This window comes from Sciurus vulgaris, assembly GCF_902686455.1.
Source record: "Sciurus vulgaris genome assembly, chromosome: 6".
NCBI lineage: Eukaryota > Metazoa > Chordata > Mammalia > Rodentia > Sciuridae > Sciurus > Sciurus vulgaris.
The window spans coordinates 127,511,369-127,524,585 of NC_136466.1; the positions used below are offsets into that span (position 1 = coordinate 127,511,369).

At 34.9% G+C, this 13,217-nt stretch overlaps 1 protein-coding gene across 13 annotated transcripts in view; it reads left to right on the top strand.

The window, feature by feature from the left end:
• SLC38A9 (solute carrier family 38 member 9) overlaps nucleotides 1–9,159 on the top strand; it is a 102,023-nt gene extending 92,864 nt beyond the window's left edge. For 6 of the 13 annotated variants that reach the window (XM_079145276.1, XM_079145272.1, XM_079145268.1 and 3 more), the window contains 3 exons: nucleotides 609–757; nucleotides 5,123–5,212; nucleotides 6,513–9,159. In XM_079145276.1, coding sequence (XP_079001402.1) covers nucleotides 609–757; nucleotides 5,123–5,212; nucleotides 6,513–6,678 — 405 coding nt within the window. In that variant the 3' untranslated portion in view covers nucleotides 6,679–9,159. The other 7 variants (XR_013764703.1, XM_079145275.1, XR_013764702.1 and 4 more) reach the window with 7 other exon arrangements.
• Nucleotides 9,160–13,217: the final 4,058 nt, after the last annotated feature.

Genomic DNA, 13,217 nt, shown 5'->3' on the forward strand with positions numbered 1-13,217 from the left:
AAATATTTTTTAAATTGAGTGACTAATTTTTTTTAGATACCAAAATAAATGAAGAAAAGGGTTATGAAAGATTGTAGAAATAAATCCTTTTTTTGTTATAAACAGTGGTGTTACTAGGTGATAGATATACTCTCACCTTATTCTATAATATTTACTGTGAAAGTGCTACAGTGCTTCAGAGGAGGAAAAGCAAGAGAGCTAAAATAGCATTGAATTTAATTTGCCATTTAAATATATTAAGAACAGATTTAGGTATTGTGCTTGGACTTTATAGAGAGCAGTGCTTTTTGATGTATCTGTGGTGAAGAACAAGATTTTTCTTTGTTGTTGTTTTAATGTCAAATCAATTACAGGCTGATATTCTTATATTAAAGCAGTAAAAATATGGCAATGTCTGACTTCTGTAAAAGTTTCTCAGCATTTACTTTGAATATTTCTACTTTCCTCATTGAAAAATAGCTAACAAGCAGGTTGTGGGTGGGTACCCAGATCATAATCCACAATTTGAGTAGCACCTATGTTCAAAATAAGCAGAAGACAATCCATTTTATGAATTTGTATTACTGAATTTGAGTCTTAACATTACCTCATTTTCTTTCTTGGGTTAGAATTTTTTAGACAACTTCCCTAGCAGTGACACCCTGTCCTTCATTGCAAGGATATTCCTGCTGTTCCAGATGATGACTGTGTACCCGCTCTTAGGCTACTTGGCTCGTGTCCAGCTATTGGGCCATATCTTCGGTGACATTTATCCTAGGTAAGGACTCTTCTCTTGACCAGCAGGATGTGCCAAGCAACAAATGACTATGCAAACAGGTCAGTTTGAAGTGTGACTGATCCTTTTGCTATAAAAATTTGCATAATGAAAATGATTACTAAGGATAGATCATTGGTATCCCTTTCCCAGAAGAGCTGTAAATATAGAAACCACTCCCTTGTCCAGAAGAGCTTTACTTGTGTGTTTATTAACATTTGTGCCTTTTTTACATAAACGATCACATTTTAGAATTGAAGATGAGACATAATGAGTTTAATTCTTACTTGATATATGACAAGTTTAAATTGCAATGATAAATTTTAATCTGTCAGACATGGGGGAATTATGAGTCCCTTTGAAAATCAGTTTAAAGTTAGTTATTCTTATCCAGGAGAAGTTTCCATGTGTAGTTTCAGCGTTTCCCTGAAGTCTTCTTGTGAATCCCTGATTAACTCCTTCCTACTATTACTTTTGTTGTTGTTGTTGTTGTTGTTGTTTTCTTTTCACAGTACTAGGGATCAAGACCAGGGACTTTTTATCATTGAACTACATCCTCAGTCCTTTTTATCTGTTATTTTGAAACAGTCTTGCTCAGTTGTCAAGGCTGGCCTTGAATTTGTGATCCTCCTGCCTCATCCTCCTGAGTCACTGGGATTACAGGTGTGTGCACCTGTAATTAACACACCAGTCTTACATTGTTTTCTTGTAGGTTCATCATAGTGAAAAGTACCTAGTCCTATTTTATTGGAAATAAATTATCTTAAAAGAAGAAAACTTTAAAATTTTGGGAAAATTGCATTTACCATGACCAACTGAACAAGTGATCTTAATCACTTGTTAGAAGTGAACCAATATAGTATGTCCCCTCAGTAAATAATTTTATCTATAAATATGTTGGTTTAAAAGCAAAGCAAAAGTCAAAAGTTATCTGGTCTCAGGGCTAGGGGATGTAGCTCAGTGGTAGAGTACTTGCCTAGCATGCATGGGTCCTGGGTTCTAGCCATAGCACTGAAAGAAAAAAAAAAAAAAGGTACCAGGTCTCTAAAATTGATAACAATAGCAAGCTACATTTCTAACATTCTAATCTAGAAGACAGGAGTTCAGTAAATATAAGACTCCTGTTGTGTTTATTCTCTGTACTGTATTTATAGTCACCAAAATAAAATAAATTCTGTGAAGTTATAGATGAACAAATTCTGGACAAATGCATTACTCCTGTTTTCTGCCATTATTTTGCAGAATGGTGGCTGTTAGACTGTTTTTTCTTCTTGCAAAATGTCTGGGATTTCCCTTTCGTGTTCACATTATATTTCTTCCCCTGTCACCAAGAACACACTATCATTTATCCTACAGTTACAAGTACGCTGCAGACTCTGCATACTTTGGAGCATACTTTTTGGTCTCAGGACCCCTTTATGCTGTTAAAATTTATTGAGGACCCTCAGGAGCTTTAGTTTTTGCAGGTATATCTATCGATATTTAACATATGAAAAATTAAGACTTATGAATTTTAAAGTATTGGTTAATTTCTTTAAAAATCAATAAGGCCAGGTACAGTGGTGATCACCTGTAGTCCCAGCTGCTTGGGTGTCTGAATCTTGAGTTCAAGGCCAGCCTGGTCAACATAAACAACACAGAGATACCCTGCCTCAAATAATAGTAATAATAATAATACCATTATTTGTTAGCATTAATAACACTTATTCAAAATGTAGCTACCAAATTTTTTGTTTTACATTTTTAAATTCTTTAATGTCTGCTTCTGTAGTAGACATTTAGATTCTCTTTTGTTTCTGCATTGTCTGTTATATTTATTTCATTTAAATACGTGAAAAAAACTCTAACCCCACATAGATACATAGTTGAAAACTATGTTTTTTGGGGGGGTGTTCTTTTGTGGGGGGGTGGACTTTTTGTTGTTGTTGTTTTGTTTTTTGCATTCCTGGGGATTAAACCCAGGGGCACTCTACCATAGCTACATCTTTAATTTTTTAATAAATTTTGAGGCAGCATCTCACTAAGTTGCTGAGGGTCTTGCTAAGTTGCTGAGGCTGGCCTCAAACTTGTGATCCTACTGCCTCAACTTCCCAAGCAGCTGAGATGAAGCAAGAAGGGATATTTTTAATAGCCTTTTTAGATAATGGTGGATATTCTTGGATACTATCCCAAAACGTGACAAGTGGTAGTTTGTTATAGTTGCAATGTATAATCAGAAATTTTGGTCTCTCTTGTACATTGGTTCTTTTACCTGTGCATGTTTGGTCAATATTGGTTCACTGAGTTCTGCAGATCTCCCAAATGTTAACACTCTTTATACGTTACCAAAACCCACATTCATTATTATCATCAATTTCATCATGAAAATATTTAAGAATTAAAAAACTGTCAAGTTCAGGTGGCAAATGCAAGTTCTTCAAAATTCTAGTTTTTATTTGAAAGTTCACATGTCGTCATTGGCAATAAATACTGCAGGTTGTTTCTTGAAGTGACAAGTTCATTGTTTATTTTAAAGAAAATGTTTGTCAAACACCCAAGTTTTTTTTTGTTTTTACAGTAGTGGGGATTGAACCCAGGGTGCTTTACCACTGTACTACATTCTCAGTCCCTTTTATGTTTTTCATTTTGAGACAGTTTTGCTAAATTGCCTAATCTGGCTTCAGATTTACAATCCTCCTCCCTCAGCCTCCCAAGTAACTGAGATTATAGGCAACAACACCCCCCTGCCCCAAACACCAAAGTTTGGATGACCATCATTTGTCCACATATAAAGTAAAAACAACCGCATTAGGGAAAAAAAGATAGGTTTGCTTCCAGTTCTACTGCACAACCACTTTTCCTCAAAAACAACCATTGTACTTCACATACAGGAGATCTGCTTTATTATGAAATTCCCATTTGATCACATAGAATAATAAAAAGTATATTCAAAGTGTGAGTTTTTGTGTTATTTTCAGACTGGAGAGTAACCCAGGTCCTTGCACGTGCTAAACACATGCACTACCTCTGAACTGCACCCCAGCCCTCAATGGCATTTTTTAATAATTTTTTTTTCTTTTTTCTTTTTCCTCCCTCCCCAAAACGTTGGGCTTAAAGAATACAAAGTACAGATAGGTACAGTTGCCTATATCCATGTTAATGGGCCAACATTTTTAACCACCATTATTACCTTTGCAAAGCAAATTACGTCTTGTAGCATGAAAATAATTTTTACTCAAGAACTTCTTGAAAGGATATTGGAAAGTCTAGGGCTTCATGATCACACTTTAATAACTACCACTTTGGAAAATATACAGAGTCATTTTCTTTTACAATACAGAACTAACAAAAGCCCAGTCAATGTCTCAAAGCCCTAAAGCAATTTTAAAGTTGGAGTTCTTGAATAAATAGTAAGATCTTGAGGCCTAATATCTTTGTAATTTATCAAGATGTATGACTGACCCCTTATTTGCATAAGCAATTTTTCTTATTTTTAATTCTTTGTAATCTTTATCTGAGATTAATTAACCTCTGATGATTTGGACCAAAATGTTGCTTTGATATGTACATTAGGCTTCTGAGAATCATTTTTGGGGGAAATAATTATTTTCTTGGCATCAGTGTTTAGGTACATTTATTTTTATTTGTTTCTAAAATTAACTCCCAAACCTCGAATTGTTAATATCTAGCTAACGTATTTAGTAAATATTCTATTTGTGGTGAATATTGAATAGCTTTAGATAAATCTGAAAAATAAACACCTGTCCATATTGCGTTTCCCTTAATATATAAAATTTTCCTATTATAAATGTTAGGTAAACATTTTACAAACAATTGAAGTATAGAAAAGAGGAAACATTATCTGAAATTCTAAATCCTAATACTGTCACTACTGCATTTCCAGAGTTTTAACTTCTGATATTTTTTCAAATATTTTTGGATTTTTTTCTGAAGTGAAAATCCAGCATTTTTTTTTTTTTTTTCAAATTGCTTAGGTAATTTTTTTATCATCTTGGTAGTAAAGGTGTAATTTTTACTATATTCTGTCAGGTAAATTGTTGCCTTACATTGTTAATAGCTTTTTTCATGGTTTTGATTATTTTCTCAAGATATTCCAAATGGAATTATAGATCAAAGAATGTGAACCCCAATACATGCTACAAGTTTGCACCTACAGAATTTGACCTATTTATGTAATTGCATTAAAGGGCCAGTTTCACTGTCTTGTGACCAGCAGTGAGTACTATTGTTGCCTTTTATTTTTGCTCTGATCTTATTGGCAATTCATTTTAAAGATGTAAGATTGAATTTTATTCTTATATTAGTGATTACAGTTTGTGTATTTATAAACATGTTATTTTTCCTTTTAACTCTCTTCTCACCCTGTAGCATTTTCCACGTGCTGATTCTTAATCTCATTATTGTGGGAGCTGGAGTGATCATGGCCTGTTTCTACCCAAACATAGGAGGGATCATAAGGTACTGCCTGTACCCTTTCAGCGCATTGGCCTTTATTTTTAGGCTTTTCCTGTTGTTGTTGTTATTGTCATCATCATCATCATAGTCATTGTTGTTTTAATTGTATGTAATTCTATCATTTTTTTAAAAACCAGTAGCATTCAAATGCAATTCTCTGGTATCAGTTGAGATGCTCATTAAATTCCATTTCTGTTTATTCCGGGTGGAGACCAGACTCAAGAAGCTCCATTATCCCTGAAGCCTCAGGCACTTTTCTGTTTTTTTCTTTCTCTCATCTTATCCCATGTATTTCCTTTTTCTTCAACCAAAATAAAAACTTATTTTTAATATATAATACATAACTTCTTGAGTACCCAGGAGATCCTTTATATGTCAGCTTCTTTAATCATCTATTCAAAAACATTTTAGTGTCTATTTTAAACAAAAAAGTAAGAGTTTAGATCCCAGAGGACTCTATCCTTAATATCCTTTCCCTAAAATGTTGTGACAAGTAGAGTAGGGTGGAAATAAAGTTGTGACCTAAGATTCTCATGGGAAATGAGTTCAGAATGATCTGATTTCTCTTCCTTAATATAGACAGCAGGACTGAGTCACTTTTTTGAAAGCCCTTATCTGAAAAAGTAACAAAATCAGTAATTCGTGGTCAGCATTATTTGAGCCATTTGCCATTACACAAAAAGAAATACTTAGTCTTATTTCAAATAAAATTGGTGTGGGTGGGGTGGAGAGAGTAACAAGGAACAAGAGGAGATGATTAGCCTGATACATATTGACTATATTGTACACTTAAGTTCCTATTAAGCCATTCCTAAAGAAAACTAGGAAAGGGAGAGGAAAGTGGCCTATTTCTTTGTCACAGTCTCATCTTCAGGTATTTTTGTTATTATCTTTAATAATTGTACTAAATGCCACGGAGGCACTCATCTGTTTTCATTCATAAACAGATGCTAACAGTCCCTCACAAACTTAGAATGTGTAATTAGTTTATAAAGATCAAAGATGGGAAGCCTGTCCCCAGATGTTTCTGAGGAAGTAGCTACAATCATTGAGGCACAGAGGAACTATGGAGATTTGAGGGATGGATAAAAACCCTTTGTCAAGAAGATGCTATAAAGATAAGCCAGAAATAATTATTTATGTTAACAAGAAAAATAAGTTTAAACCCAATAAATGAATCAGAATAATTTTGTCACAATATGAGACTGAGGAAGATTTAAGGTTTACTGTATTTGCCTTAATTATAAAGCAGAAAAAGCAAAATGTAAGGTGAATATTAACCCCCAAAGCTTTTATTTTGCAGATATTCAGGAGCAGCTTGCGGCCTGGCCTTTGTATTCATATATCCATCTCTCATCTATATAATTTCCCTCCACCAAGAAGAGCGTCTGACATGGCCTAAATTAATTTTTCATATTTTCATCATCATTTTGGGTCTGGCTAACCTGATTGTGCAGTTTTTTATGTGAAAACTGTTTTCTTAAGATCTTTCACGGTATTTTGAGCCTTGACAATAGTTCTTCATAAACTCACTTGTAAATGCTGTTGCTGCTGTAATTCTAAATGTTTTTCTAAGATAATTTGAAAGCAAGGGAAATAATAGTTCATTAATAAGTATTTTTTATTAAAATGGGAAAGGGGGCAATAAGAATGATCTTAGTCTCTTTACCGTTATATTCACTTATCTTTTCATTCTCATTTGCTTTTTCTGAGTAGAAATGTAGAGGAAAAATCATAGGTTGTCCTGCTTAGAAATATAAGGTAGGTGGATTTATTTTAGCTACAATAAGGATCCTCAGGGTGTCACAGCATTTGCTAGCGTATTACTAGATTCTATTTCTGTTTTATGTTTCCATGTACTTGCTTTCAAAATTTGTTAGACCATTTCTACAGGCTTAAACCCCTGCCGTTTGGGACTATAAACCAAATACCTCATTTAAAAAAAAAAAAAAAAAAAAAACTTCTATGGCATCAGTGTTAATAGAATGAATTCTTGACTGAATCTTTAATCTCTGTTTGAAGGACAAATTTAAAACAGTGTCAGTATGGGCCTCACAATTAGAAAAGGTATGCAAAATGCATTAGGACAATTTGTTACTGCCTGACTTCTCTTATTTCTAACCCAGTTCCATTGATTTAGGTTGAAATTATAGTTGCCCAACTCAGATTTTGTATGGGAACAAGAATTATTGTCCCCATAGACCCAGGGGACTCTTCTACTTTTTGGATCCCTGGATATTGCGCAGGCTGTCATAACAGGCCCAATGGGGAGAGCATGGGCGGAGAGAGGCATATGAGGCCCTGCAGGGGAGAAGGGAATGAAGAGGCCGGGGAAGGTAAGGCTCTGCCCAGCAGATTCTGACTCCTCTGGAGTGAAAGTGGTTTCTTTGCCACAGGGAAGGATCCATTCTATTTAAAGTGTGACCTCCAAAAGAGAACCCCATCTGCTTGCTTCTGCAGCTGGCAAGGCAAAGTTAAATCCCCATAAGAAAAATTTATATCCAAAAAAAAGGATTAGGAAATCTGGATTCTTGGAATTAACACTCTTCCTTTTTTTTTTTTTTTCTCCCAAACTAAAATCTAAACTAGAATCCAAATCCATGTCTTCCATGTTATATACCCTCTGTCTTCATCCCAGGACTGCCAATATTTAGATATCTCTAATTTTAGGCTAAAGTTCATAAATGTGTTAATACTGATTTCATATTCTAGGACAGTGTTATTTCCTTCCCTGGGAAAGATGGGTGAAATCAAAGTCTCATTATGAAAATTCTCAAACACACACAAAAATAGAATAATATGGGACACACCTATGCATCCATCCCCTGAGTTTACTAATTGCAGGGCTTAGCTGCTTTTGCTTCACCTGTCCTTTTTGTTCTTTTCTACTGAAATGTTTTTATGATAAATCTCAGACATTGTGTCATTTCATTTCTACAGACTTAATATATGCAGCTAATAGCCTTTTGAACTTAGTTAGATTTATTATGGAGATAGTGTCAAAAGTTTTTCGTTGCAGAAACTGCTAGTAGAAATTAGGTCCCTTGGAAAATTCTGTGTTAGATATCTCAGCCTCTCCAAGTACAATGAATGAGGAAGTGTCTCTGGGCTTGAGAGCCTCTGAGTCTATGTGACTTCAGAATCTTATTCAGTTAAGAGATATAAGGTACAACAACCCTAGATACTTTAAGAGACCTTCTAGGCTCAGTCCTTGTTTATTCCTAATTACTTCCCTTATCTTCATGAACTTTAGACACTATTTTCATTGCCTCTTTTCAAAAATACTTGAATTCCTTAACACATGCAAAAATGATTTGATGTGTTTTGCCCACTTAATGGACAAAGGGAATATGACAATGAATGTGTTATTTTGTCAGCTGTTAGAACTTCTGAAATCCTATGCTAGGAATATGCTTAACAGCATAAAAGAGACTGTCTACTTTGGCCTGTAATTGGCTTTGTATTTGAATGTGTGTGTCCTGGCTCACACATTAGAATAACAAGATATGAATTCATAAGGATCACATAACAATTACTTTATGACTTTAAGACCTTCTCTACTGTCATCTCTTTAAACTATCTAAATTTCTTTCATTTTTTGCTCTGACAAGGTTAACCTTAGTTGCTTTGAAGGTAGCTTTTTTAACATGCAGCTGAGGACTTTATAAAATTTAAAATGGTTTCATTAGAGAGGTCTTCCTTAGAAATCCTGTGGAAGAATATGTGGCATACCAGTACTAAATAAGAAAGGACAAAGAAAATGTAACTAAGTTTGATACCTGTGGATGATCATCTGAAATCAATTTCATGAGCAAATCCAAAAATGCGTGGGAGTACAAAATAAATTTATCCTCAAAAAGAGTCTGTATTAAAGGAAAATGCATTATTTACATTGTATATTTTGTAAATACTGTGTAAAGTCTAGTGGTAAACTTCTGTTTCTCCTCGGAGTTCACTGGTATAATATTTTGTGTTTTGATTTCTCCATTTCCATAAATATTGAATAAACTATAACATTCTGTGCTTTGGAGGAGACAGAGATGTAGAAAACATCATTCATGTCCTAAAGGAACTTACAGTCTAGTAAAGGACCTGTGTACACAGCAATGAATGATGCAAGATAGTTCATGCCAAGTACCATTAGAGAAATAGACCCCCTTTGGTGGGCATCCTGAGGGAGGCCTGGTAAAGCAAGCTGAATTATGAAGCAACAAGGGCCCAGTTTCAGACTCCTAATAACTGTCCCAAATTTAAATATTTGATATGTTTGCCAGCAAATGGAATTGTGTGTTAAGTGTATTTGCTTTCGTTTCAGTAAATTTCCTCTAAGTCAAGTTTTTCAAGATGTATTTAACTGCTTTATTGTGCTATTATCCTTTGCATTGTTATCACAGTCTGTTGTTCACTTCTGTGAGTCAGGCAGAGCAAAGCACAATTGATTAATAGGGTAAATAATTAGAAACATATTGGATGGTACAAACAAAAGCATTCTATATGGTCTTCTCTCGGGCTGGGCATGTAACTCAGTGGTAGAGCAGTTATGCACCACAAGTGAGGCCCTGGGTTCAATCCCCAACCCGCACACACACTTCTCTAGAAATTGACTTGTTTAAATACCAGTATTTTGAATGTCAAATGTTTGAGTTCATATGAAAGATGATGGAATGAGACAGACATCATTACCCTACGTACATGTATGATTACACAAATGGTGTGAGTCTACATCACGCACAACCATAAAAACGAAAAGTTGTACCCTACTTGTGTACAATGAATCAAAATGCAGTCTATAAAAATTTTTTTAAATGTGAAAAAAATGTTTGAGTTCATTGGTAACAACAGAAAATATTGATGCTATATATTTTCTTTACAAATCACTGAGCTATTAGTTGTTAGACTCTGGTGGTTGTTTTGTTTTTGTTTTTGTTTTGTACTTTTAGGAATGGATTGAACCCAGGGCCTTACTCATGCTAGCCTGCAGTCTACCACTGAGCCACACACCCACACATCGTCTTTGTTTTTTGACTCAGATTCATCCCAGTTGGAATGTCCAAAACCAAATCCAAATCTAGTTTACACTTAAACAATAAGAGTGTAACATTAGTTTGTGATCCAAAATAAAATTAATCCCCTTAATGCACACAAACTGATCTGACTGGCCCCAGTTTTATTATTGACTGCCGACTTCCCTTCAGATTATATAAACACATGTTGCAAAACATCAATGCTAGGAACCTCCTATTCTAAATAGTATTCTCTGAAATGTAATTTTCTTTTTATAGGAAAGGAGAAATTAAATCAGTATTATTTGAAAGGAAAATATTTCTGGGATTTTGTTTAATTGATTTTTGCTGGGAAATGCTATTGTCTCCTAGCACTGACCCCAGGGCAGGGAAAAGTTAGACTCCTTCTTTTGTAGGGTCAAACTTCTCAATGACTGTGACACTTCAGATATGCCTGGTCCTGTTTCTAACAAAATATTGGTGTCATCATTTTCCAGAGCCCCTTAAGCCAAAAAACGGCTCTAATTTTCTGACTTCCCTAAATAAAATTACTTTTTTCCCCCAATATCATTTTTATTGATTTCCCAGTTCTTCTGAAAAGGTGAAGTAAGGCTATGTCTTTTAAGATTGAAACTTCTCCATTTTCTTTATTTACCTCAGACCATATAGTACAGGCCTGGGGCAGGGATGAGAAGGCACTTAGTCTCCAAATTTTTCTTCCTTTGGCTCTCTGTCAATCCCAAGTGATCTAGGCACTCAGTTTATACTTCTTTAATTAACTGTACAGGATTCTACTTTAGTAGAAAACGATAAGTTAATTGCTGTCATCTAGGATTTTATTCCATACTTCTCCCCCTCCAAAAATATTGAATAAGTTATACTCAATTAATATTTGAATACTGACTGCATGCCAGGTCTTGTGCTAAGTACTGAGTTTACAGTGGTGAATAACCAGATGCGGCCCTCAGTTTGTCATACTTTGCACCTGGGACATCTCCCTGAGGTACCACTGAAGTGCCAAACTTTCACCCTTTCCCACCCACCTCCATGTCTGTGGAGTGCCACGATGAAGCCACACCATGCACATTTTTAAAAGATTAATATAGGATAGTGATGCAGTAAGTGGAACTTGGTAAAGTGAGCCATGTTTATCAACATAATACTTTTTCAAATCCAAGGTTAATTATAATCACTTTAAAATTATGTGGACAAAAACTGGAGGGTGCCAAGCACAAGGTCCTGGGTTCAATCCCCAGCACCGCAAAAAAAAAAAAAAAAAAATTGGAGGGTGCCACAGATGAATAGGTAATCTGTGAGGGTGGATCCTAGGGGAATCATTTATGTTGTTGCTTTGTTGTTTGCCTAGCAGATTTTTCTAAAAAGATGTCTAAGATAAATCATGGCAAAGAAATCTAGAATTATGTCAGCGTTCAACCATGAAGTAGAGAACCCTCAAATGTTTTACAAAGAGTTTTGATTAGAGGGGCAGATTCAGGTTTTATGGGGCCTGAAGCTTATGTAACTTAGAGTTCCCTCTTTAAAGAAAAATATACAAAGTTAGGAGCCCCAGATTAGGAGGGAGCCCACATAAGTGAGGAACTCTGGCTTTAGCTTTAAAATAAATCACACACAAACCATTCTGGGGAGAAGGGAAAGTTAAAAGACTGAAGGAGGAGTAATGCAAAAAGTTTTAGGCCCCCTATTCGATGTGTCAAACTTTACATTTCTCTGCCATGTTTAAGAATTGTACCTTTGCCGGGTACATTGGTACACGCCTGTAATCCCAGGGACTCCAGAGGCTAAGGCAGGAGGATCACAGTTCAAAGCCAGCCTCAGTAACTTAGTGAAGCCCTAAGCAACTTAGTGAGACCCTGTCTCAGAATTTTTTAAAAAGGACTAGAAGTGTGGCTCAGTGGTTAATTGACCCTGGGTTCAATCCTGGTACCAAACCTGAGCTTTTATTTTTAGAAGAATCAAACTGACATTTACCAAAATAGCCTGGGGTACAAATTCAATAATGGTTCATTTGGGCTCAAAATGGACATTTTTCTTCTTCAGATTGGAGAGTTTTTATCTGACAGTAGGTCTTGCAGGCTATTAATGTTTTGGTTTTTGTTGTGGTTGTTTTAATCGCTACAGAGAAAATAAAGAGTTCAAAGAATACTGTTTAATTTTCAAATAGTAGTCTTCATCTATCTTAGGGATGAGTACTCTTTTAAGGGCTTGTGATAAAGAAAACAAGCTGCCAAGAGCAACATTAAAGTAAGGCAACATTTATTTATTTATATTCCACTTTGTTCCTGAAAGGAAATATTTCTATTCCCTTAAAGAAAATCAACTTTAAAGGACTACCTTGAAGAATTTCTAGGAAGCATTAGAAATTTATGACATTTCTTGAAAAGAGAAAACTAAAACTTGATTCATATTAATAATCTTAATTACTTCTCAGTGCCATATTATTTATAATCCTGTATTATAGATAAAGTCTAATTCAGTGCACAAATCTTTTACTGATTGTCCTAGATTTGGAAATGCAAAGATAAAGTCAGAATAAATGCCAGAATTCTCTTTATTTAATTAAAACTATAACCCTTCCCTGTAGAAAAATAGACAAGGGTCTTTGTAACAGAAAATTGCAAATAAACATGAAGAGAAAAAAGTTCAGCAACACAGATAAATCTCAGAAACATGCTAATGAAGTCAACTGCAAAAGACTACATATGGTATGTTTCTATTTATATGAAAACTCTACAAAGGACAAATTTATAGGAAAAAAGAACAGTGCTTTTCTAGGACTGGGAGTGGGAGCAGAGATTATAAATGGGTATGGGGGAACTTTCTAGGGTGATAGAAATGTTTAGAAGAGGATTGTGGTATTGGTTTCCACTATACATTTACAGTTTTACACTTACATTACTTGAATTTTATGGTAAGTGATCCCTCAAAGCTGTTCTTAAAAATTCAACCTCATTAGTAGAAAAGGAAAAATAATGCTTTCTACTTGG